Consider the following 22,926-nt stretch of genomic DNA (forward strand, 5'->3'; position numbering starts at 1 on the left):
GTGTAAAAGTTCAGACTTCTTATATCTGTTAGGCGTGAAACCGGTGTAATAAAAACTCACTTTTATATGGATTCTAGAAAGTCTGAGACTTTCTATTTCCCTTACTTTTATAGTTATTAAAAATAGTATAAAAAATCTTTTTAAACATATATAAAAAGGTTTTTTTTTTTTTGACAGAGTATATAAAAGTTTTGATATAACCAAATAAGTGGATCAATAGAGTAAACCTTATTTACGTTGAATTTTTATTATGTCTCTAAATTTTTTATTTTAAATTTATAACATATATAAAGCAATTATTATTATTGCATACATATTATATTATATATTGTGTTTCAATTATCCTTTTCATAAGGGACAAATAGAAGTTATCTACTTGTACATGTGAATATCAACCACCCGTTTTTTAGAACTAAATGATTAAAATAAATTTGTTTAAAAATACTATAATATATAACAACTATTCAGAGTTAAATGATGTTATAAATTTATATTCTTTTATATTTATTTATAAAATTATTTTTTTAAAGAGATTACTTTTATTTATATTTTTTATAGTGTAACTTAAAAGTCTATTTTTTCAAGTTAATTTTACATATATTAATATATAAAAAATATAAAATTTTATAAATATCCACATCTATAAACAATTTGACCAGTGTCAACACACAAATATCTTATATCAAATATCTTATATCAGAACAACAACAAATGAGAAGGAGCCACAGGCAACTAACAATATATTTATATTCATCTTTCATTTACTCGAAAGAGACACCAACACTCTCTTTCTTCTTCTAAAATCTGATTCACATCTTCAACTCTATGATACAAAGAATACTCTTCAAACTTCTATTCACAGTTTCTCTCTCACTCTCATCCTCTGCAGAAACTGATTTTCTTAGATAAGCTCAGCACAACATAATCTGTAAGTCTTCTTCTATTCACAGTATATACTGAACACACTTTTGGGCTTGCGGATCTCTCTTCCTACCTTTTCCATTATTTAACTTCTTCAACTTTTCTTAATTATAAGGCTTTGAGAATTATTTCAGCAGACTCCACAACATCTTCTTCCTCCAAAGAACCCTGTAAAAGACTCAGATGCATTAAGTGAGAACTGTCAAATTCATACAAGGTAAAACATTATGATGTAAACCTCTTTCTCTGTATATAAAGTCATGTGTTTACAGTTTCAGTGACTGTCTTGCAGTACATTCTTTTCTTTCTTATTTCTTTTTTTTATTATTTATGTTCATTATGCTTTACTTGCTTTAAATTATGGCTAATATTTATATTATTTATGTGAGCATCTTTCTTGTTTAAGAATAAATATGTGAAAGAGTAGGAACAAGAAAGACATTGAATTTATTTAAAATTGTTATATTTGTGTGCTCTTTTTATTTGTTTGTGATGCATCCTCTGAAATATAAATAAGTTGTTGAAATCATAAATAAATTATTTAAATTTTATATGTAGAAAAACACATTATGATAAAAAAAAAAGTTTAAACAGACAACTATTAATAAGAAAAAGAAAAAGTAAGCAGAAAGACTTCATGAATTCACACAACATCTACTCTAGACAGCCACCAACCCAATTGCATAAGCCACCATTATTTCAATTATTGAGATATTGGCCCTACACGCCCACATTTTATCAACACTTATTGGTATTTTTATTTTTATTTTAATAAAGTATTAGAATATTTTTAAAATTTTCTTTCAGGATGTTACATTTCTAGATATATAATAGAGAAAACCCTATTAAGGTTATGACAAGGTAACAAGTGATTTTAATTTTTTATTAATATTAATATTTTTATTTATTATAATAAAATAAATAATTAATATAATAATATAAAAATAAAAATTAAAAATTAAATTCTCAATCTTAGATACAACAAATTTTTTACTTCAATTTATTCATATTATACAATTGATATGGTTTACAAATCATAATTCATAAAAGTCATTACTCTTTGTTGTAACAATCACTTAGAACCGGAATATTTTGATATCCACTGTAATTATTTTTTAAAGGAAATAAAAGTTTCAATATTTGGCATGATATTAACAAAGTGGAAATGTAAAGGGTTATATATGACGAACTATTTTGTTGGTAGCATTTCTTATAATATATATTTTGTCCAAACACCTCTGAATGAATGAGACCATACCTAATGATAGTGATAATAAATAGAGACAGGCAATAGATTCAAAGAATACAAATACAATAATTGTGTCTGACAGCTGTTGTCATATAATTGTTGTTAGGAAGAATAAAATATTAGAATTTAGGTATTATTTACTGACATAACTTTATTTTAAAATACCATCAAGACCAAAGTTAATAATTAAGAATCTACATAAACAAAGTTGGAACAGTTCCTCCTTCTCATAAGCCTTTTCCTTTATTATGTTTACTTTTGTAATATGGTTCTAAATTTATAAAACAATTTGCAATGTGTTTCAAGGGTGAACAAATCAGAAGGACCCACACACTCTCTTTCAACTGTGTGTGTTATAAGAGGGACCAACATGTACAGCTAGCCCTAAATTCATCCTCATTTCTTTATTCTCACAGTAACATCACTGACTCACACTCAACTGTTGAAATGTGAGTTAGATAGAAGCCAAGTCCTGAAGCTACCAACAGTATCATACTCTTCAAAAACGGATTTTCTTAGATCACTTGAGTGCAACACAATCTGTAAGCCACTTGCTCCAACAGATTTACGGTGTCGAGAGTGATTCTTCCATTTCTTTTAACGGATTTACATAAAAGTAAAAGCACATCTTTCAAAGAGAGGGTTGGATTTTCACTTTCACAAAATAAAAATATTTATGCAAATGAATATTGTAATTTACAGTTGCGCGAACGCAGAAGATTCATGTCTAATAAAATTAAAAATAATAACTATTTTAATGATAATAATAATATTTTTATTATTTTAAATTATATTTTTAATTTTATTTTAGGATGATATATATATATATATATATATATATATATATATTATTTATATATAAAAAAGAGAAGATTATTTTTATAAATTACAAAACTATTACTATTAAATTATATTTTTTTCAAATTATTATTATTTTTTTGTTTATTATATATATATATATATATATATATATATATATATATATATATATTTAAGTTACTTACTTGGATAACAAAGCCTTTCTCTTTCATCTTTTTATTTTTATTCATTAGTTATGTTCATTATGTTTTCTTAGTTTAAATTATTATTTTTCATTAGTTATATTGATTATGATTTCCTAGTTTAAATTATTATCAATGTTCATTTTTCATGAGCATCTCTTATGTTTAAGAATAAATATGTCCAAAGTAGGAATACGAAATGCATTGCATGTACGTCTAGTCAATATAAGATCAGACGGTGACAATCTCCCTACAAATACGATTGTAGTGATTATCTTGATCAGACGGTTGTAATCTATAGGACGAACGATTATCATTTAAGACGATTACACGTAATTTTATTTAACTTATGACACTACACCATTAGTACCAATTGGGTCATGATTAGACAGTTAGTAATTCCAAATTTATTCTGGAAATTCGTAAATACAAGTTTGAAATAAAGATATTTGTGATTGCATTTATTACATATTAATTACTCAAACGGGTGAATTTTTAGTATGAGAATACCTTATACAGATAATCTCCTAGTTTGACCAAATAGGTATTGAGGACAAACGGTTACAAAGACAAGGACTTTGACGTTGAGGACACACATTAAGAAGTAAGCAGTTAACTTATTCACTCTTGGACTTGGACTTGCTCCTACTCTCTCTACCACCTTTTGATTCCCTTTTTGACTTCTCTTCTTATTTCTATGGCTAGCATCTCAAACTAAGAAGAAGAACAATGTACCTTCCCTTTTACCTCTTCATTAAAGAACCACTCTTTGCCATTTGGAAAGAAACATTGCCATTAGAGGATGAGTTTGTAATTGAAACCAAAAATATCTCCTAAGACTCTGATGGAGTATTTAGTAGTCACAGTCCCAAAATTTCATCATCAAAGTTTATATCCATTCTTGACAATTGACCTAGGAACCCTTGGAATTCATCTAAGTGATTTGAAATGGAAGAACTCTCTTTGTACCTTAAATTTATCAAGAAATTCAAAAAACACAATTTATTGCCAAACTTAGAACAAAGACTCAATCTTTTCTCATAAAGTTCTAGCTTGTGTCTCTTTAGCAATGTGATTACACACATTGTCGAATAAAACCATAATCCTATTGGTTTTCAAAGTCTCATTCTTTATCAATATAGAATATGCCTTTTATGTAGAAAAGACGTGAAGATTCAATTTCTTCAAAAAGAAGTCTTTCATCTTGCCTTTCTGCAAACAATAATTTGTATCATTTAAAGCAACCATATTTGTATTTGTGTACATCGTTAAAACAAGTAAATATAGCCCAAAAATAGATTATGAAACCAATATGATGGGGAAACAACACACAACAGCCAAAAATACTAAAGTATGAAGCAAAAATAATTCTCTCAAACTTGCAAGAATTTATGAGGAAACAACAACAAAAATTGAACAATAATCACAAAAGAGAACACCAATGATTTTACATGAGAAAACCTTCTCAATGTGAGAAGTAAAAACCCACATACACAAACCAATTAATCATGCTTTACTAAGATCAAATAAGGGTATAATAGAGTAAAAAACCACAAATAAGTGCTTACAAATTGACCAATACTCCAAAGAAATAATGCTCTCAAATATGAATAACAAAGAAAGAGAAACCTAAAAAGAAGCAATCGAGAGAGACTAATCTACCTAACCACAAACTTCCAATTGATGATCTCAACAGTCAAACTAAAGAATTGTATGTCACAAACATGCTGCAAGAATGGTGAATGAAGCAAGAATCAATATTTTAATGAGATGACTAGGTGAATTTACTACCAAATTTTCTCTATATTTTTTCTTCCAAAGGCTACTACTTTTTCACACTCTATTGACCTAAAAGACCTCTCTCCTCTTAGGTTAAGTGAGAGAAAACGAATTTAACTAAATTAGACTTCTCATACTTGTTATCCGCAATCCATGGATATCAACAATTATCTACAGTGGATTTTATCTCCATTGACACAATATTTTTGTCATTCCTAGATATCACTCCATTGAGCAGACAAGTGACATTAGAAATAATAGACGCCACTCCACCGACTATAAATATGACTATAAATGTAACCTGTTCATTTTTCATTAACAACCTTATGATGCCTCTTAATGTTGTGTTTATTTATAAATTAGTCTAATATTTATAAACATCTTTGTTCTCTTTGTTTGAACATTTTGCCTATTTCCTTTTCTTAATAAATTCTGAAATTTTGCATTTGTATTATTTAGGAAAAAAAGGACTAATCATAGTAATAAGCAAACAATTAAGACGAAAGCGCCCATTATCAAGGGGCCATGGATCCGATTGTCTCAGCAACTACTGAAAGTGCACTTAATATTACAACAAGTGTGGTCAAACGACAAGTGGGTTACTTTTTTAATTACAAAGACAAATTTAAAGAGTTGAAATCTTACATTGAGAAGTTGGAACATAATAAGGAGAGACTACAACATCAAGTTGATAGTGCACTAAGGAGTGGAGGTGAAATTGAAAAGGATGTTCAACGTTGTTTAACCCTCATGGATGATAAGATAAAAGAATATAAAAGTTATATTAATGATGATTGTCATGCAAAGACAATTTGCTCAATTGGTTTCTTTCCAAATAATTTCCGACTAAGGTATCAGCTGGGTAGAAAAGCTACAAAGATGGTGGAGGAAATTATAGGAGATGAGCTTTGGAAAACTTTTTTTGACAATGTATCGTACCAAGAATTTCCATCCATTGATGCTGCTTTTTCAAACAATGGTTATGAAAGCTTTGCATCAAGAACTAAAACTATGAAGATGATCATGAAAGCATTGCAAGACTCTACAGTTGGTATGATTGGAGTTTATGGGCCTGGTGGTGTGGGTAAGACCACTTTAGTCAAAGAAATTGCTAACAAAGCTCGAGAAAAGAATTTGTTCGAGATAGTCATCATAGCAAATATTACAGGAAATCCTGACNTCAAAAAAATTCAAGAGCAAATTGCTGGCATGCTAGGAATGAAATTGGAAGNNGAAAGTGAGATTGCAAGAGTAGATCGTATTCGAAAGAGGTTAAAGAATGAAAAGGAGAACACCCTTATTATCCTTGATGATCTTTGGGGTGGATTGGACTTTAATAAACTTGGGATTCCATGTAATGATGATGCAAGCCAACAAGAAGTCAATGACATATCTGATTTTGGTTATAATAAGATAGAAATAAAAGAGTTGTCAAAAGTTGATTTGGATAAGATGAAAAAGGAGAAGTTGTCTAACGATTATAGAAGAGGCAAAATTCTTCTAACATCTAGAAATAAACAAGTATTATGTAATGAAATGGATGTGCAACAAAGGTCAATTTTTTCGGTAGGAGTCCTTGATGAAAAAGAATCAGAGACTTTGCTTAAGAAAGTTGCTGGTGTGAAAAATTCTGAGTTTGATAGGAATGCTACTGAAATTGCCAAATGGAGTGCTGGGTTTCCAATAGCCTTAGTTTCCATAGGAAGGACACTAAAGAATAAAAGCTTATCTACATGGGAAGATGTCTGTCAACAAATTAAAAGACAAAATTTTACATCAGAATGGGGATTTACTGACTTCTCAATAAAGTTGAGCTATGATCATCTAAAAAATGAGGAGCTTAAGTGTATTTTCTTACATTGTGCAAGAATGGGAAATGATGCTTTGATTATGGACTTGGTGAAATTTTGTGTTGGTTTGGATTTGCTTCCAGAAGTCTACACAATTACAGATGCAAGGAAAAGAGTAAAGGAGATCATACAAGAGCTAGAAGAATCAAGTTTGTTGGTGAAAAGTTATTCTAATGACCGCTTCAATATGCATGACATTGTGCGAGACGTTGCTCTTTCAATATCATCCAAGGAAAAACAGGTGCTTTATAAGAAAAATGCAATACTTTATGAGTGGCCTCACGAAAATGACTTTGAAAGGTACTCTGCCATTTTTGTACACTTTTGTGACATCAATGATAAGCTTCCTGAGAGTATACATTGTCCTCGACTTGAAGTCTTACACATTGACAATAAAAATGAATCTTTTGAAATACCAGATGAATTTTTTAAATCTATGGTTCGACTCAGAGTGTTGGTACTGACTGGTATTCATTTCTCTTGCTTACCTTCATCAATTAAATGCCTAAAAAAATTGAGAATGCTTTGCTTGGAGCGATGCACTTTAGGAGAGAACCTATCAATCATTGGTGAGTTAAAGAATTTGAGAATCCTCTCTTTTTCAGGATCTAATATAGAAAATTTGCCTCTTGAATTTGGGCAATTAGATAAGCTTCAATTTCTTGACATAAGCAATTGCTTAAAACTAAGACAAATAACTTCCAATATCATACCGAGGATGGGCATTTTAGAGGAGTTTTATATCAGAGACAACTTGATTATATGGGAGGCTGAAGAGAATATGAAAAGTGAAAATGCTAGTCTCTCTGAGTTGAGGCACTTGAATCAGTTACAAAATCTAGACATACACATCCATTGTTCTTCCTATTTTCCCCAGAATTTGTTTTTTGACAGGTTGAATAGTTACAAGATTGTCATTGGTGAATTCAACTTGTCTAACTTGCTTAAAGTGGGAGAATTCAAAGTCCCAGACAAGTATGAGGAGGTGAAATTTTTGGCATTAAACCTAAAAGAAGGTATTGATATTCATTCGGAAAAATGGATTAAAATGTTGTTCAAAAGTGTTGAATGTTTGTTGTTGGGAGAACTCAATGATGTTCAAGATATTTTCTATGAATTAAATGTTGAAGGATTTCCAAATCTGAAACATTTATCCATTGTAAACAATTTTGACATTAACTATATTATCAATCCAAAGGAGCGGTTTCACTCATTAGTGGCTTTTCCCAAATTAGAGTCCATATGGCTTTACAAATTGGATAATTTGGAAATAATATGTAACAATCAGCTAGTAGAGACCTCTTTCCGCAATTTAAAGGTCATCAAGATTCAAACATGCCTTAAATTGGTAAACCTTTTCCTATTTTCTATGGTTAGACTCCTCACTCTGCTTGAAACAATTGAAGTGTGTGACTGTGATTCTTTGAAAGAGATAGTTTCAAAAGAAAGTCAAACTAATACTATCAGCGATGATAAGATTCAGTTTCCCCAGTTACGACTTTTAACATTGAAGTATCTACCAACATTTATTTATTTATATAATGTTGTTGATAAGATTCCTGGTAGTTCACACTCGTTGCAAGACCAAGTATTCCAACAAAGGAACAAAGATATTGTTGTTGATGTTGAGCACATGGTTACCAATTCTTGTCTTCCACTCTTCAATGAAAAGGTATGTGAGAACCTTATCATAATTGTGTAATCTTTAATTTTTATATTGTTCTTCCCTTGATAGAAATATATAAAATCTACTTGTTTAAGTTTTGTCATTTCTCTTGGGGAAAGTCTTTTGAAATGAAGTCTTATTGTTGTGATATTTTATGTGTTCTTCCAGGTCTCAACTCCCAAATTAGAATGGTTGGAGTTATCCTCCATCAACATCCATAAGATATGGAGTGACCAATGTAACCATTGTTTTCAAAATTTGCTCACATTGAATGTGACAGACTGCAGTAATTTAAAATATTTACTATCATTCTCTATGGCTGAAAGTTTGGTGAATCTTCAAAGCATTTTTGTAAGTGAATGTGCAATAATGGAGGATATATTTCGTCCAGAAGATGCAGAGGTGTGCGGATTCATTTAATATTCAGTTTGATTAATGTTATCCTTTGTTGTTTGATATATTAAGTAATTACGTCTTTCAATTGCTCACATATAAAGTATTATTTTTATTGTAACAGTATATTGATGTTTTTCCCAAGTTGAAGAAAATGGAGATTATCTGCATGGACAAACTCTGTACCATTTGGAAATCTGATATCGGTTTACATTCCTTTAGCTGTTTGAACACTTTGATGATAAGAGAGTGCCATAAACTTGTTACAATTTTTCCTAATTATATGGGGCAAAGGTTGCAAAGCCTTCAAAGCTTGACAGTTACAGATTGCAAATTGGTTGAAAACATTTTTGATTTTGCAAATATTCCGCACACTTATGATATTATTGAAACAAATTTGGGTAAAATAATTCTAGAAGACTTGCCAAATTTGGTGAACGTATGGAAGGGTTACACCGGTGAAATACTCAAATATAATAATTTGCAAAGCATAAGAGTTTATGAGAGTCCTAAATTGAAATATCTATTTCCAGTTTCTATTGCTAATGACCTAGAAAAACAAGAAGTCCTTGAGGTACGGAATTGTGGGGCAATGACAGAGATTATTGCTTTGGACAAACATTCAAGTGAAACTTTTATCACCTTTAAATTTCCTCATCTAAATACTCTATCATTAATAGACTTGCATGACTTGAGGAGTTTCTATTCAGGAATTCATACTTTAGAGTGGCCACCATTAAAGAAATTGGATATAATCAACTGTAGCATGCTCGAAGGATTGACTTCAGAAATCACAAATTCAAAAGAGCAACCAATTGTTTTAGCTACAAAAAAGGTACATAAAGTTCTTTCATATACAAATCAGAAGTTCTTTTTTGAAGCTTTTTCTTGGAAATATAGCATATGTCCTGTTTTTTATGAAAAGCGTGAATTAGCAACCTTTAACAAGGATGTGAGATTACGTCTTTTATTTCTTAAATCAAAATAATACATTATGATTCAACTAGTATGCTTTAATACTAACAATAAGTCTTTTTATTTATTTATTTAGGCAATATATAACTTGGAATACATGTCGGTGAGCTTAAAGGAAGCAGAGTGGTTGCAAAAATACATTGTTAATGTTCACAGAATGCACAAACTAGAAGAACTTACTTTGTATGGGTTGAAGAATAATGAAATTCTCTTTTGGTTTCTTCATAGACTTCCCAATTTGAAAAGGTTAACATTGGAACTTTGTCACTTGAAAAGGATTTGGGCTCTTAAAAGTCTTATTTCACGTGAAAAAATTGGTGGTGTTGTGCAACTTAAAGAGCTGAAACTAGAAAGCATGTGGTCTCTAGAGGAGATTGGCTTTGAGCATGAGGTGCTTCTTCAAAGGGTGGAACGCATAAGCATTCATCATTGTACAAAACTGAAAAATTTAGTGTCATCTTCTGTGACTTTTAGTTACTTAACATATTTAGAAGTGATGAATTGTAAATCAATGAGGAGTTTAATGACATGCTCAGCTGCTAAAACTTTGGTTCAACTCACAACGTTGAAGGTATGCTCCTGCCCAATGATTGTGGAAATCGTTGCAGATAATAAAGTGGAAAAAGTACGAGAGATTGAATTTAAACAATTAAAATCATTAGAATTGGTGTCTCTACAAAATCTCACAAGTTTCTCTAAGGTTGAGAAGTGCGACTTAAAATTCCCACTACTAGAAAAATTAGTAGTAAGTGAATGCCCTCAAATGACAAAATTATCTGAAGTCCAAAGTGCTCCAAACCTACAAAAAGTACATGTTGAAGCAGGAGAAAAAGACAAATGGTATTGGGAAGGTGATTTGAATGCCACTCTACAAACACATTTCACAAACCAGGTATGCATTAAAGTATGATCATCACAAATTTTCATTGCATCATATCTCCAAAGATAATCTAATGTTAATTTCTTTGAAAATGTTCATAACTAATAATTCAATTATTTTGCAAAACATAAATAATATGAAGCATGAACATTATGTCGTTTTGTACAGATTTAAGTAATTTATTTCCCAATTTTATAGCTCAAGGTTTATGGATTGTATTATGAAGTTGGGTTTGATATCCAAATGTCTAGCACAATTTCACAATCTAATTTGCGCAAACGATGACCTTTATCATACTTTTTGAATTATTTGAAACAATTTCCACTTTTTTCATTTTCCAAATTTGTTTTATAACCAATTATATAATGAAATAAAGTGCGGGTTTTACATATACCATAAGAACTACCGTAAAGACTTTTTTTTATAGTCATTAAATCATTGATTGTAATGTACACCTGACATTTAGTTTCTTCTCCTTTTAAGGTTTCTTTTGAATATTCAAAGTATATAAATCTTGTTGATTATCCCGAGAAGAAAGTTCCACATGACAAATTTGCTTTTCCGGACAATTTCTTTGGTTATTTGAAGAAATTGGAATTTGATGAAGCATGTAAAAGAGATACTTTGATTCCCTCTCATGTACTGCCTTACTTGAAGAACATAGAAGAATTGAATGTGGAGAAATGCAAATCAGCACAACTAATATTTGACATAGATGAGAGTGAAATCCAGACGTATGGAATGGTGTTTCGTTTGAAAAACCTTACTATAAAAAACTTGTCAAATTTAAAATGTGTCTGGAAGGAAAATCTCGAAGGAATTGTCAGCTTTTCCAATTTGCAAAAAGTGGATGTTGATGGTTGTGGAAGCTTATTAACATTGTTCCCTTTATCAGTTGCCAAAGATCTTGGGAAGTTGAAGACAGTTGATATAAAGGAGTGTGAGAAAATGATAGAAATAGTTGGAAGGGAAGATGAAAGAGAACATGGAACGACAATAATGTTTGAATTCCCTTGTTTGTCATATCTAAATCTTGACAACATGCCACTGTTGAGTTGCTTTTACCCTGGAAAGCATCATCTAGAATGTCCCTTGTTAGAAAAGTTATATGTGGCATGCTGTCCTAAGCTGAAGCTATTCAGATCAAGCTTTGATGATGATAGTAAAAAAGAAGTTTTAGAGGCTCCAACTAACTTGTTACAACAACCTTTGTTCTCTATTCAAAAGGTAATGAAGCATTAGAATTTAACCTTTTTGTGTTTCCTTTTCTTTTCATTAATATATTTTCCTCTTGTAAAATTTAACAAGAGTCAACAGATCCTCTTTTGAATTTGTTTGACTTCAATTGCTAGGTTTCTCCCAAACCGGTGGGATTGACACTCAATGAGGAAAACATTAAGCTAATGAGTGATGCACGTTTGCCACAAGACCTTCTTTGTAAATTAAAATTTCTTATACTATCCTTTGAGGATGATAATAATGGGACAGATAGTTTGCCTTTTGATTTCTTTCACAAGCTACCCAATTTAGAATCTCTTACAGTACAGAAATGCTCTGGTCTAAAGGAGATATTTCCCTCTCAAAAGCTTCAAGTTCACGACAGCATACTTGTTGGATTGAAAGGATTATTTTTGTTCGAATTAAGTGAGTTAGAGTCTATAGGTTTAGAGCACACGTGGGTACAACCATACACTGAAAAACTTGAACTACTATACCTTCTTCTCACTCCTCAAGTAGAAAACATAGTTTCTTGTGCAGTGTCATTCATCAATCTTAAAGATTTATTTGTGATGTTCTGCGAAAAGATGGAGTATTTATTCACGTCTACAACACTCAAAAGTTTAGTGAAACTTGAGACTCTATTAATAGGATATTGTGGATCAATCAAAGAAATTGCAAGAAATGAAGAGGAAGATGGTTGTGATGAGATAATATTTGGACGACTCAGATCAATTAAGCTAGAATACTTACCACGGCTGATAAGCTTTTATTCAGGAAATGCAACCTTGCAATGCCCATGTTTACAAAATGTGATGATAACTGAATGTCCTAATATGATAACTTTCTCTGAAGGAGTCATAAAACTAGCAATGTTTTCGGGGATCCAAACATTTGAAGATTCTGATTTCACTTTCCACGACGATCTCAACACAACTGTCGAAAGTTTATTTCATGAAAAGGTGAGAATTACTTATCCTAATTAATTTTTTTATATATACTAAGTAGTCTTCTTTTGTATTACATTACTATTTCTTTTTTCTTGTGCTATAAAATACTCTTCTCTTAACCTCAAATCAATTAGAATATATTATATTATTTAACAGTAGGTTTTTATTTGATGTATAATTATTTTAAAAACAATTATTTTACTAGGTACACAAATATGAATTAAATGTTTTACTAACATTACACATTAATACCCATCATATCCTTTTGGCATGAAACATATATCCCCAATGCACAAATTCACGCTCCTTTAAATTCTAACGTTAATTCATTAACAAGTATAGTGTGTGGGTCTATATAGTGAAACGTAAATAATTTAACATCATATGTAATAGTACAATATTACTAAATAAAACTTTACATGACTGATAATCCATGAACAGTCAAAGATAGACATATAACTATATTATTAGAGTATCCAAAATAACCATATAGCATATGAAAGAAGTTCTACATCAATAACTTCAAACAAACTAAATGTTGAACAAAACACTATAAATTGTTCAAAGATAAAAGCTAAAACTAGCTCTTATGATCATATATATATATATATATCTTCCTTCTAAGGTAACCCCACACCTATCTAAACATATGCTCACATTGATAAAAGTGATAATTGTAAAAGAAAAACAACAGTCACAAGAAGCACAAGCGTAAGAGAGGGTAAGCTAATTTATAAAAGAAATGAACATTTAACAGTTAAATTTGTTTCATAATAAAATAGCATATTTCAAACATTCATAGAATAATAAAACACACAATTGCATATTCTCTAAACTTAATCATCCGGATACATGCATTGACATCAGATTCACTAGAGACATGCACTTGAGGTGGCCTATATTGCCCTACAAAATCATTTTCAATGGGTTTCACCCTACCACTTACAAGCTTAATCCCCTTCATGTCTAAGGCCATTATCTTGCCTTCAGACTAGGATCTCTTGCTACTCTCGCATACAACTCATTCTACTTTACATGAACGTGAATGGTTCTTAGAGTGTCAGGATATCTTCTTACCTAAATCATTACATTAATGCTTAAACTAAAGGAACACAACCATAAAATCTTCTTTCAAGATTATTTTGAATTATGTCAAACACATACTTTCCTCCATATACATGATTCCACATTCAAGTTCCTAATACTAAACAATCACCCATATTTGTATTCATCCATATTAAGATGTTTGTGATCAATTACAACCAAAAAATATTTTCATACATGTTCATATTCATTAACAAGTCCATCATCATCACAGTTTCATACATCATTATGCACAAACATATTCATCAATAAATCCATAAACAACTCCATAAATAACCATAATATCAAAACTTTGAACCACCAAAACCAGTAAAAGAAATGTAAGAAATAGATTAATAGAACCAACAACAAGAATGGTGCTCATCGACACCTAAGGCACGCCCAACGCTGGTGTGACAGGGACTCACTATCCAAGTAGCGCTTAGCGCTGAAGCTCCCTGAAACAATAGGGCTCAATGGTGAAAATCTACCGCTTAACACTCTGTCACAAAATAGCTCTCTGATTTGGAATTTTTGGAGTTGACACTCAACGCTACCCTGTTATTGCTTAGCACAATATTAGTAGAAACCTCAATTTGTAGAATTTTAAGTTTTTCAATTTCATCAATTAGCAATCTTCACTTTTATAAACTTTTAGATGGTTCTAAAAATTTTGAACTAGTATCGATTGATCTAATTGCTCATTTTTAAACCCCCTTTCATTCCCTAAATACAAGCATGTTCTCACACACCCAAGGATCCACAACTCAAGTTTCCATAGTAGAAAATTCCAACCAGTAGAATATAGTAAAAGTAATTATAAAGTGCCACATTATGGCCTCATCCTTCACATTGAGCTTCAAGCACCTCTTTTGGACTTTCTTTCCAACTTGTACAACCTGTACTTCTTCAGTTCTACTCGGGGAATCAAGCGGCCAAATTTATCTTTCAAATATAGTACTCGGCCTTTCATCAAAATTGAGTTGCCCTTCTCCATCAGTGGCCCATGTTCAATATATTGCTCTTCAGATCAAGTACATAGTACTCATCTTTGATTTCTCTAACTCATCCATTCTTCTATAGGTACCAGATTGTACCACAACCTTTTACCGCCACCTTGGATTCATCTCCAAACGATCCGTGCCCAACCTCAACATTGGAGCACTCTTTGAATAGGTTCTCATCCCTACACATGTACTCACTCCTATATCAAGATACCAAATCGAATTATTAGAATAGCTCAAACTTAGCTCAACACTTAAGCTCCTCGTTCTCTTAGACTAGCAATACTTCATGTAATGACCAACCTTCCCATAATTATAACATTTGACTCTTGAATTACAATCCTTGGCAAAATGACCATATTTCCCACATATAAAGCACTCGACTCTTGAGTTGCTTGTCCGACCTCCTCAGCCTTTACCTTCTCCTTGACCACGCCAATTTTCATGATTAGCAAGCTCTTCAACCGAGAGCATTGAAAAATCCTTGGATTCTTCAACGGCATAAACTATATTCTTAAAATCATCTGTCAATGACCTCAAGATCTTTTCTACAACTCAGTTGGCAGGCAACACTTTCCGTTTTGGCCGAGCTGACTTGCCACAGTCTTAACCCGAGTTATCTACTCGGTTACGCCCTCTGTCTTCTTCATCCTCAAGCTTTCAAACTCGCCTTTGAGAGTTCGAAGTCAGATTTGCTTTAGTGGGTCATCCCCTTTATATGTCTTCTCCAATATCTCTCATGCTTCTTTTGAAGATGTAGCATTTACTATCTTTTCAAAGTAAGACTCATCCACAACTTGGTAGAACACGTACATGGTTGTTTTGTCCTTTACTTGCGTTTTTCTCAACGTAACAACCTGGGTAACTGTATCTTCTTCATTGTTTGTTGGCCCTTGGTACCCATTTTCAACTATATTCTACACTTATTGGGAACCAAAGAGAGCCATCACCTACAAACTCTAGTTATCATAGTTGAATTTCTTTGTTAATTGGGGTAGGAACACACTGTTTGCGAGGTTGACCATCTCACTCAAACTCTATAGCTCTCTGACCTTTTCTCAAGCACTTGGACACTCAGGCTAATTAACTCTTGATACCAATTTGTTAGCAAAAACACTTTTTTGTATATAAACTAATTTAGTTTATTTGTGTATTTCATGTCAATTGCACATCACAATTTATAGGACAAACATTTGGATTTTCATCTCCAAACCATAATGTCTTACAAAAACACAACACTATAATGATCTTTAATAGCTAAAACATAACACACTAACTTCCGGACTTTTGCTCTTCTGAAACAGTTAAATATTATTGTTCATAAAAGCTGTTGAATAACCTCTAAATTTAAGTTTTATCCTAACATCGGACTGTAACCATTACATTTCCTTTAGGGATGTCCCATATTCAAAGTTGTTGGACACCGACTATATATTACTAGGACGGATTGTATAATATCTTAGATAATTGGAACTCATTATACAAATAAATAATAATAATAGTAATAACAAATGGTTTGGTTGTAGGCTTATTAGCAAATAAGACCTAAATAACTCATTCAAATCCAAGTATACAGTTTTCTGCAATCAAAGGTAAATCTGATTGATATTATTAATTAAATAAGAAGCGTATGAAACTTGTTAATTATACCCTGATATTGAATTTCTTGCTATTTTAGGAATTTTTCAACCATTCAAAGCACATGATTCTTGATGAATATCTTGAGATAACGGGAGCTCAGCACATAAAACCTGATATTGCAGACAATTTCTTTGGTAGTTTCAAGGAATTGGAATTTAATGCAGCATGCAAAAGAGCTATCGTAATTCCATTTCATCTACTCCCTTACTTGAAGAACTTAGAAAAGTTGAATGTGCATAGTTCTGATGCAGTCAACGTAATATTTGACTTTGATGAGAGTGAGGACAAGACAAAGGGAATAGTCTCTAGTTTGAAAGAACTAACTTTAAAAAACTTGTCAAATTTGAAATGTGTATGGAAGGAAAATCTCGAAGGAATTGTTAGCTTTCCCAATTTGGAAAAAGTGACTGTCACTGGTTGTAGAAGCTTGGTAACACTTTTGTCTTCATCCCTTGCCAAAAGTCTTGAAAAGCTTAAGACACTTCACATGGCGAGGTGTGAAAAATTGGAAGAAATAGTTGGAGAGGAAGATGAAAGGGAACATGGAATGACATTAACGTTTGAATTTCCTTGCTTGACCATCTTATTTCTTTTCGATATGCCACTGTTGAGTTGCTTTTATCCTGGAAAACATTATCTGGAATGCCCCATATTAGATACATTATATGTGTCCTATTGTCCTAAGTTAAAGCTATTCACATCTGATACTGATGACAGTCATAAAGAAGAAGTTATAGAGGCTCCAATTAGCCCGCTACAACAACCTTTGTTCTTGGTGGAAAAGGTAAATAAGCATCAACATTTTAACACTTTTGTGCTTCATTCCTTTTCAATACATATTTTTCTTCTATAGTTTCTAACTAACAACAACTACACATTTTCTTTTGATTCTGTTTGACTTCAATTGCTAGGTTTCTCCAAAACTGAAAAAATTAGCACTTAATGAGAAAAACATCATGTTGTTGAGAGATGGATGTTTGCTGCATGATCTTCTTTGCAAGCTAAGTCATCTTTGGTTTCTCTTTGAGGATTATAAAATTGAGAATGATACTCTGCCTTTTGATTTCTTTCACAAGCTACCTGGTTTAGAATATCTTCTTTTGCAAAATTGTTTTGGTCTGAAGGTGATATTTCCCTCACAAAAGCTTCAAGTTCACAACAAAGTACTTGCTGGATTGAAACAATTAAGTTTGCTGAGACTACGTGAGTTAGAGTCCATAGGTTTGGAGAACGAGTGGGTACAATCATACTCTAGAAAGCTTGAAGTACTAAAGCTTGACACTTGCCCTCAAGTAGAAAACATAGTTTCTTGTTCAGTGTCATTCATCAATCTTACAAAGTTATCTGTGAAGCTCTGTGAAAAGATGGAATATTTATTCACATTTGCAACACTCAAAAGTTTGGTGAAACTTCAGACTCTAAGCATAAAGAATTGTGAATCAATAAAAGAAATTGTAAAAAAGGAGGATGAAGATGCTTGTGATGAGATAGTGTTTGAACAGCTCAGATCAATTAAGCTAAATTCCTTACCAAACCTATTAAGCTTTTATTCAGGAAATGCCACTTTGAAATGCTTGTGTTTGCAGAGTGTTATGGTAGCTAAATGTCCCAATATGATAACTTTCTCTGAAGGAGTAATAAATATGCCAATACTTTCGGGGATTAAAACATCGAAAGATTCTGTTGTAGTATTCCACGACAATCTCAACACAACAATCGAGACGTTGCTTCATGAACAGGTAAGAATTCATTAACCGAATTTAGTTGGCCTTCTATAGCAAAACTATAGCATATTTTTGGGCAGCAATAGTTGATTTATTATTTTATACCAAGTTTCTATTACAATTATTTTATATCTTACTCTTTCATATGTTTTGAAAAGCAGGCATGTCAAACACATATGAAGGTTGATTATTGATCGAAAATACTAATATTTTAAGAATATGTAAAAATGATTTAGAAGTGATTTAAGTAACTCTTGATTGATGCTCTCTTAATTAAGTGTCATATAAGCTGGTTTATTTTCACAATGACAAAATGGTAAACATTACATAAAAATTCAGCTCATAATTTAATCAGAAAAATAATAATCTCATTTATCTCAATTAATGATGCACATATATAGTTTTCGACAATCAAAAGAAAATTTAAGTCTTAATTATGAAATTCGTCCATTATTCTGACGTTGAGTTTCTTGACTCGGAAGGAATTTATGGAATATTCAAAGCGTATGATTCTTGAAGATTATCTTGGGATGTCTGGAGTTCACCACAGAAAACCTGTTGTTTCAGACAATTTTTTTGGTAGTTTCAAGAAATTGGAATTTGATGGAGCATGCAATAGAACTATTTTAATTCCATCTCATGTACTTCCTTACTTGAAGAACTTAGAAGAATTGAATGTGAAAAACTCCGATGCAATGCAAATAATATTCGACATTGACGAGAGTAAGGTCAAGACGAAGGGAGTAGTTTTTGGTTTGAAAAAACTTACTTTAAACAAGTTGTCAAATTTGAAACATGTATGGAAGGAAAATTCCACAGGAATTATCAGCTTTCATAATTTGCAAGAAGTGGTTGTTAATGGTTGTGGAGGTTTGATAAGATTGTTCTCTTCGTCCCTAGCAAGAAATCTCTGGAAGCTTGAGGAACTTCGCATAAAAGAGTGTGGAAAACTGGTAGAAATAGTTGAAAAGGAAGATGGAACGGAAAATGGAACCAAAATAATGTTTGAATTCCCTTGTTTGACGTCGCTATATCTCAAAAACATGCCACTCTTGAGTTGCTTTTATCCTGGAAAGCATGATCTGGATTGTCCGTTATTAGAAATCTTACTTGTCTGTTTTTGTCCTAAATTGAAGCTATTCACATCAGACTTTGATGAAAATCAGAAAGGAGCTATAGAGGCTCAAATTAGCCCACTGCAACAACCTATGTTTTCAGTTGAAAAGGTAACGAAGCATCAACATTTACACTTTTTTGAGTTCCTTTTCTTTCCATTTTCCTTTTAATGCTTCTAACTAACAACATTCACACGTTTTCTTTTGAATTTGTTTGTCTTCAATTGTTAGTTTTCTCCCAAAATAAAGGTTTTGGCACTCAATGAAGAAAACATTATGTTATTTAGAGAAGTACAGTTTCTACAAGACATTCTTTGCAATATAGTTGGTCTTGTGTTGTGTTTTGAGGATGATAACATTGAGAAAGATAGTTTGCCTTTTGACTTCTTTCACACGCTACCCAATGTATTCATTCTTGCAATTAAAAAATGCTTTGGTTTGAAGGAGATATTTCCCTCTCAAAAACTTCAAGTTCACGATGGAGGACTTGCGGGATTGAAAGAATTATTCTTGGTAGATCTAAAAGAGTTAGAGTTGGTGGGCTTAGAACACCCTTGGGTACAACCGTACTCTGAAAAGCTTCAAGTATTAAGCCTTAAGAGGTGCCCTCAGTTACAAAAATTAGTTTATTGTGCAGTGTCTTTCATCAATCTTAAAAAACTGCGTGTGAAACTCTGTGAAAGGATGGAATATTTATTCACATTTGCAACAGTCAAAAGTTTGGTGAAACTTGAGACCCTAATCATAAATAGTTGTGAATCAATCAAAGAAATTATTAAACATGAAAACGAAGATGGTTGTGCTGAGATGGTATTTGGACGACTCAAATCAATCAAGTTGAAATCATTGCCAAGACTTGTAAGGTTTTATTCAGGGAAGGCCACTCTGCAATGCTCATATTTAAAAATCGTCATGGTAGTTAAATGTCCCAGTATGAAAACTTTTTCTGAAGGAGTCATGAAAGTGCCAAAGTTTTCAGGAATTCAAACATCTAAGGATTCTGATTTAATCTTCCATGAAGATCTCAATACAACTATCAAGAAATTGTTTCATGAAGAGGTAAGAATTCATTCTCTCAATTCAATTGTTATCCGTACAGTGCAAAATTCTTACTACCAGCTGAAAATTATGCATATGCATTCTTTTTATCATTATCTATAATAAATAGGTGAAAATTTTCTTTAAATAAGAAAATTGCTAAGGTCTCCAAATTAATGATTCTTTTGCACGTACAGGTGGAAAAATCCGCTTGCGATTTAGAGCATTTGAAATTTGGTGATCACCCTAACCTGGAAGTGATTTGGCTTGGTGTAGTTCCAATCCCAAGAAACGATTCTTTCAACAATTTGCAATCTCTAGCTGTCGTTGAATGTGAATCTCTCTCCAATGTCATTCCTTTCTATTTACTACGCTTTCTTTCTAACCTCAAAGAGATTGAGGTAAGCAACTGTCAATCTGTGAAGGCAATATTTGATGTGAAAGGTGAAGGAGCAGATATGAAACCGATTTCTCTTTCTTTGAAGAAACTCATTCTAAATCAGTTGCCAAATCTGGAGCACATCTGGAATCTGAATCCCGATGAAATTCTGAGCCTTGAAGACTTGCAACAAGTGTCAATTTCTAACTGTCAAACCCTTAAAAGTTTGTTTCCAACATCAGTGGCCAATCATCTTATTAAGCTTCATGTGAGAGCTTGTGCAACATTGGTGGAAATTTTTGTAGAGGCTGAAACAGCCTTTGAAGGAGAAACTAAACAGTTCAATTTCCATTGTCTGACCTCAATAACACTCTGGGAATTGCCAGAGCTCAAGTATTTGTACCCTGGAAAACACACTCTGGAATGGCCAATGCTAGCACATCTAGATATATATCATTGTGATAAGTTGAAATTGTTTAAAATTGAGCATCATAGTGATGAATTTTCAGATACAAAGGATCAACTCGGTATTTCAATACATCAGCAACCTGCTTTCTCAGTTAAAAAGGTACCAAAATATGTTAACTGTCTGCAGTTTTCATGTTGTGCTTGCGTGTCTAATATGAATAAGTTAGTGCGAAATTTATCAAATCTTTTGAACAATTGTTAGGTTTTTCCAAAGTTGGTGCAATTATCACTCAAAAAGGAAGACGCCATGGCAATTTTGCAAGGACAGCTCCAGGCAAGGACAATTTCTAAAATTTTACTGGTTTCATTACTCTCCCTGAATGACACCTTTTGGTATTCATATACCTTTTTTTGTTCCGAAATTTCTTAGGTTATGCCAAGCATTGAACACCAAGCAATCACTTGGAAGGACACTAGGATTGGACAAGGACAATTTGGTGCAAATGTTGCCTACCTCCTGCAAAATTTAAAACTTCTCAAATTAATGTGCTATCATGAAGATGATAAGTCAAATATATTCTCTAGTGGATTACTTGAAGAGATACCCAACATTGAAAATCTTGAAGTGGTTTGCAGTTCCTTCACTGAAATATTCTGCTCTCAAGGACCTACCCATGATTGTAGCAAAGTACTTTCAAAGCTGAAAAGATTACATCTGAAGAATCTCCCACAACTTAATGCCATCGGATTAGAGAACTCATGGGTAGAACCCTTACTTAAAACACTAGAAACATTGGAAGTGTTTTCATGCCCTGCCATGAAAATTTTGGTGCCATCCACCGTGTCTTTTTCAAATCTTACCTCTTTGAGTGTTGATGAATGCCATGGATTGTTATATCTGTTCACATCCTCAACAGCCAAAAGACTAGGTCAACTGAAGCACATTTCCATACGGGATTGCCAAGCAATACAGGAAATAGTGTGCAAAGAGGAAGATCATGAATCAGAAGATGAAGATATAACATTTGACCAGCTCAGCCTTTTGTCTCTTCAATCTTTACCAAACATCGTAGTAATTTACTCAAGAACTTTCAAGTTAAAGTTCCCATGCTTGGATCAAGTGATTATAAAGGAATGCCCTCAAATGAAATACTCTTATGTACCTGATTTGCATGAATTCAAACCTCAGGAGCAAGCTTAATTGGAAGAGCTGAGTTTGTTGGCAGGTATAAGTCAATAATACATTTTGTTAGAAAATTCACATGAATGTATTTGGTAACCAACACCTTCATTTCTTACCAAGTTTTTCCTAAACTTTCTTGCGTGCATAAACTTTGTTCTAATGTTTATCCGTCATCAGTATGGTACATGCCCCTTTCTGTCTGAGGCAAGCTATACAACATAAATATCAGTTTTATTTTAATAGTTTGGTTTTGGAAATTGTGTTCTGTTAACGTTTCTAACACTATTATTTTACATTGTTTGCGGAAAAATATAGAAGTGATAACATAGATCACACCTGTACAGTATGATATCAAGGCCGAACGGTTACGATATATCTTCCTAAAGATGTAAAATAATCAATAATATCTTATTAAAGATATTGATAAACAAAAGATTAAATAATTAAGAATATCTATTTTCAGGTAAGT

The 22,926-nt window shown here is 32.2% G+C and overlaps 1 protein-coding gene across 8 annotated transcripts; it reads left to right on the forward strand.

The window, feature by feature from the left end:
- The first annotated feature begins 688 nt into the window (after positions 1–688).
- On the forward strand, positions 689–22,714 carry LOC106773986. Of its 8 annotated transcripts, none has more exons than XM_022786473.1 (16): positions 689–928; positions 1,037–1,138; positions 2,477–2,712; positions 5,410–8,472; positions 8,635–8,868; positions 8,984–9,694; positions 9,911–10,726; positions 11,198–11,941; positions 12,067–12,894; positions 16,648–17,394; positions 17,522–18,349; positions 18,817–19,560; positions 19,894–20,508; positions 20,685–21,434; positions 21,537–21,608; positions 21,705–22,714. In XM_022786473.1, the coding sequence occupies exons 4-16, from the start codon at positions 5,476–5,478 to the stop codon at positions 22,473–22,475; spliced, it is 10,857 nt and encodes a 3,618-aa protein (XP_022642194.1). In that variant the 5' UTR covers positions 689–928; positions 1,037–1,138; positions 2,477–2,712; positions 5,410–5,475; the 3' UTR covers positions 22,476–22,714. The 8 variants fall into 8 exon arrangements, with proteins under 8 accessions (XP_022642194.1, XP_022642189.1, XP_022642190.1 ...); XM_022786468.1 differs by having other exon boundaries at positions 690–928; positions 19,681–20,508; XM_022786469.1 differs by having other exon boundaries at positions 690–928; positions 2,587–2,712; positions 19,681–20,508.
- Positions 22,715–22,926: the final 212 nt, after the last annotated feature.

This window comes from Vigna radiata, chromosome 9, assembly GCF_000741045.1.
Source record: "Vigna radiata var. radiata cultivar VC1973A chromosome 9, Vradiata_ver6, whole genome shotgun sequence".
Taxonomy (NCBI): domain Eukaryota; kingdom Viridiplantae; phylum Streptophyta; class Magnoliopsida; order Fabales; family Fabaceae; genus Vigna; species Vigna radiata.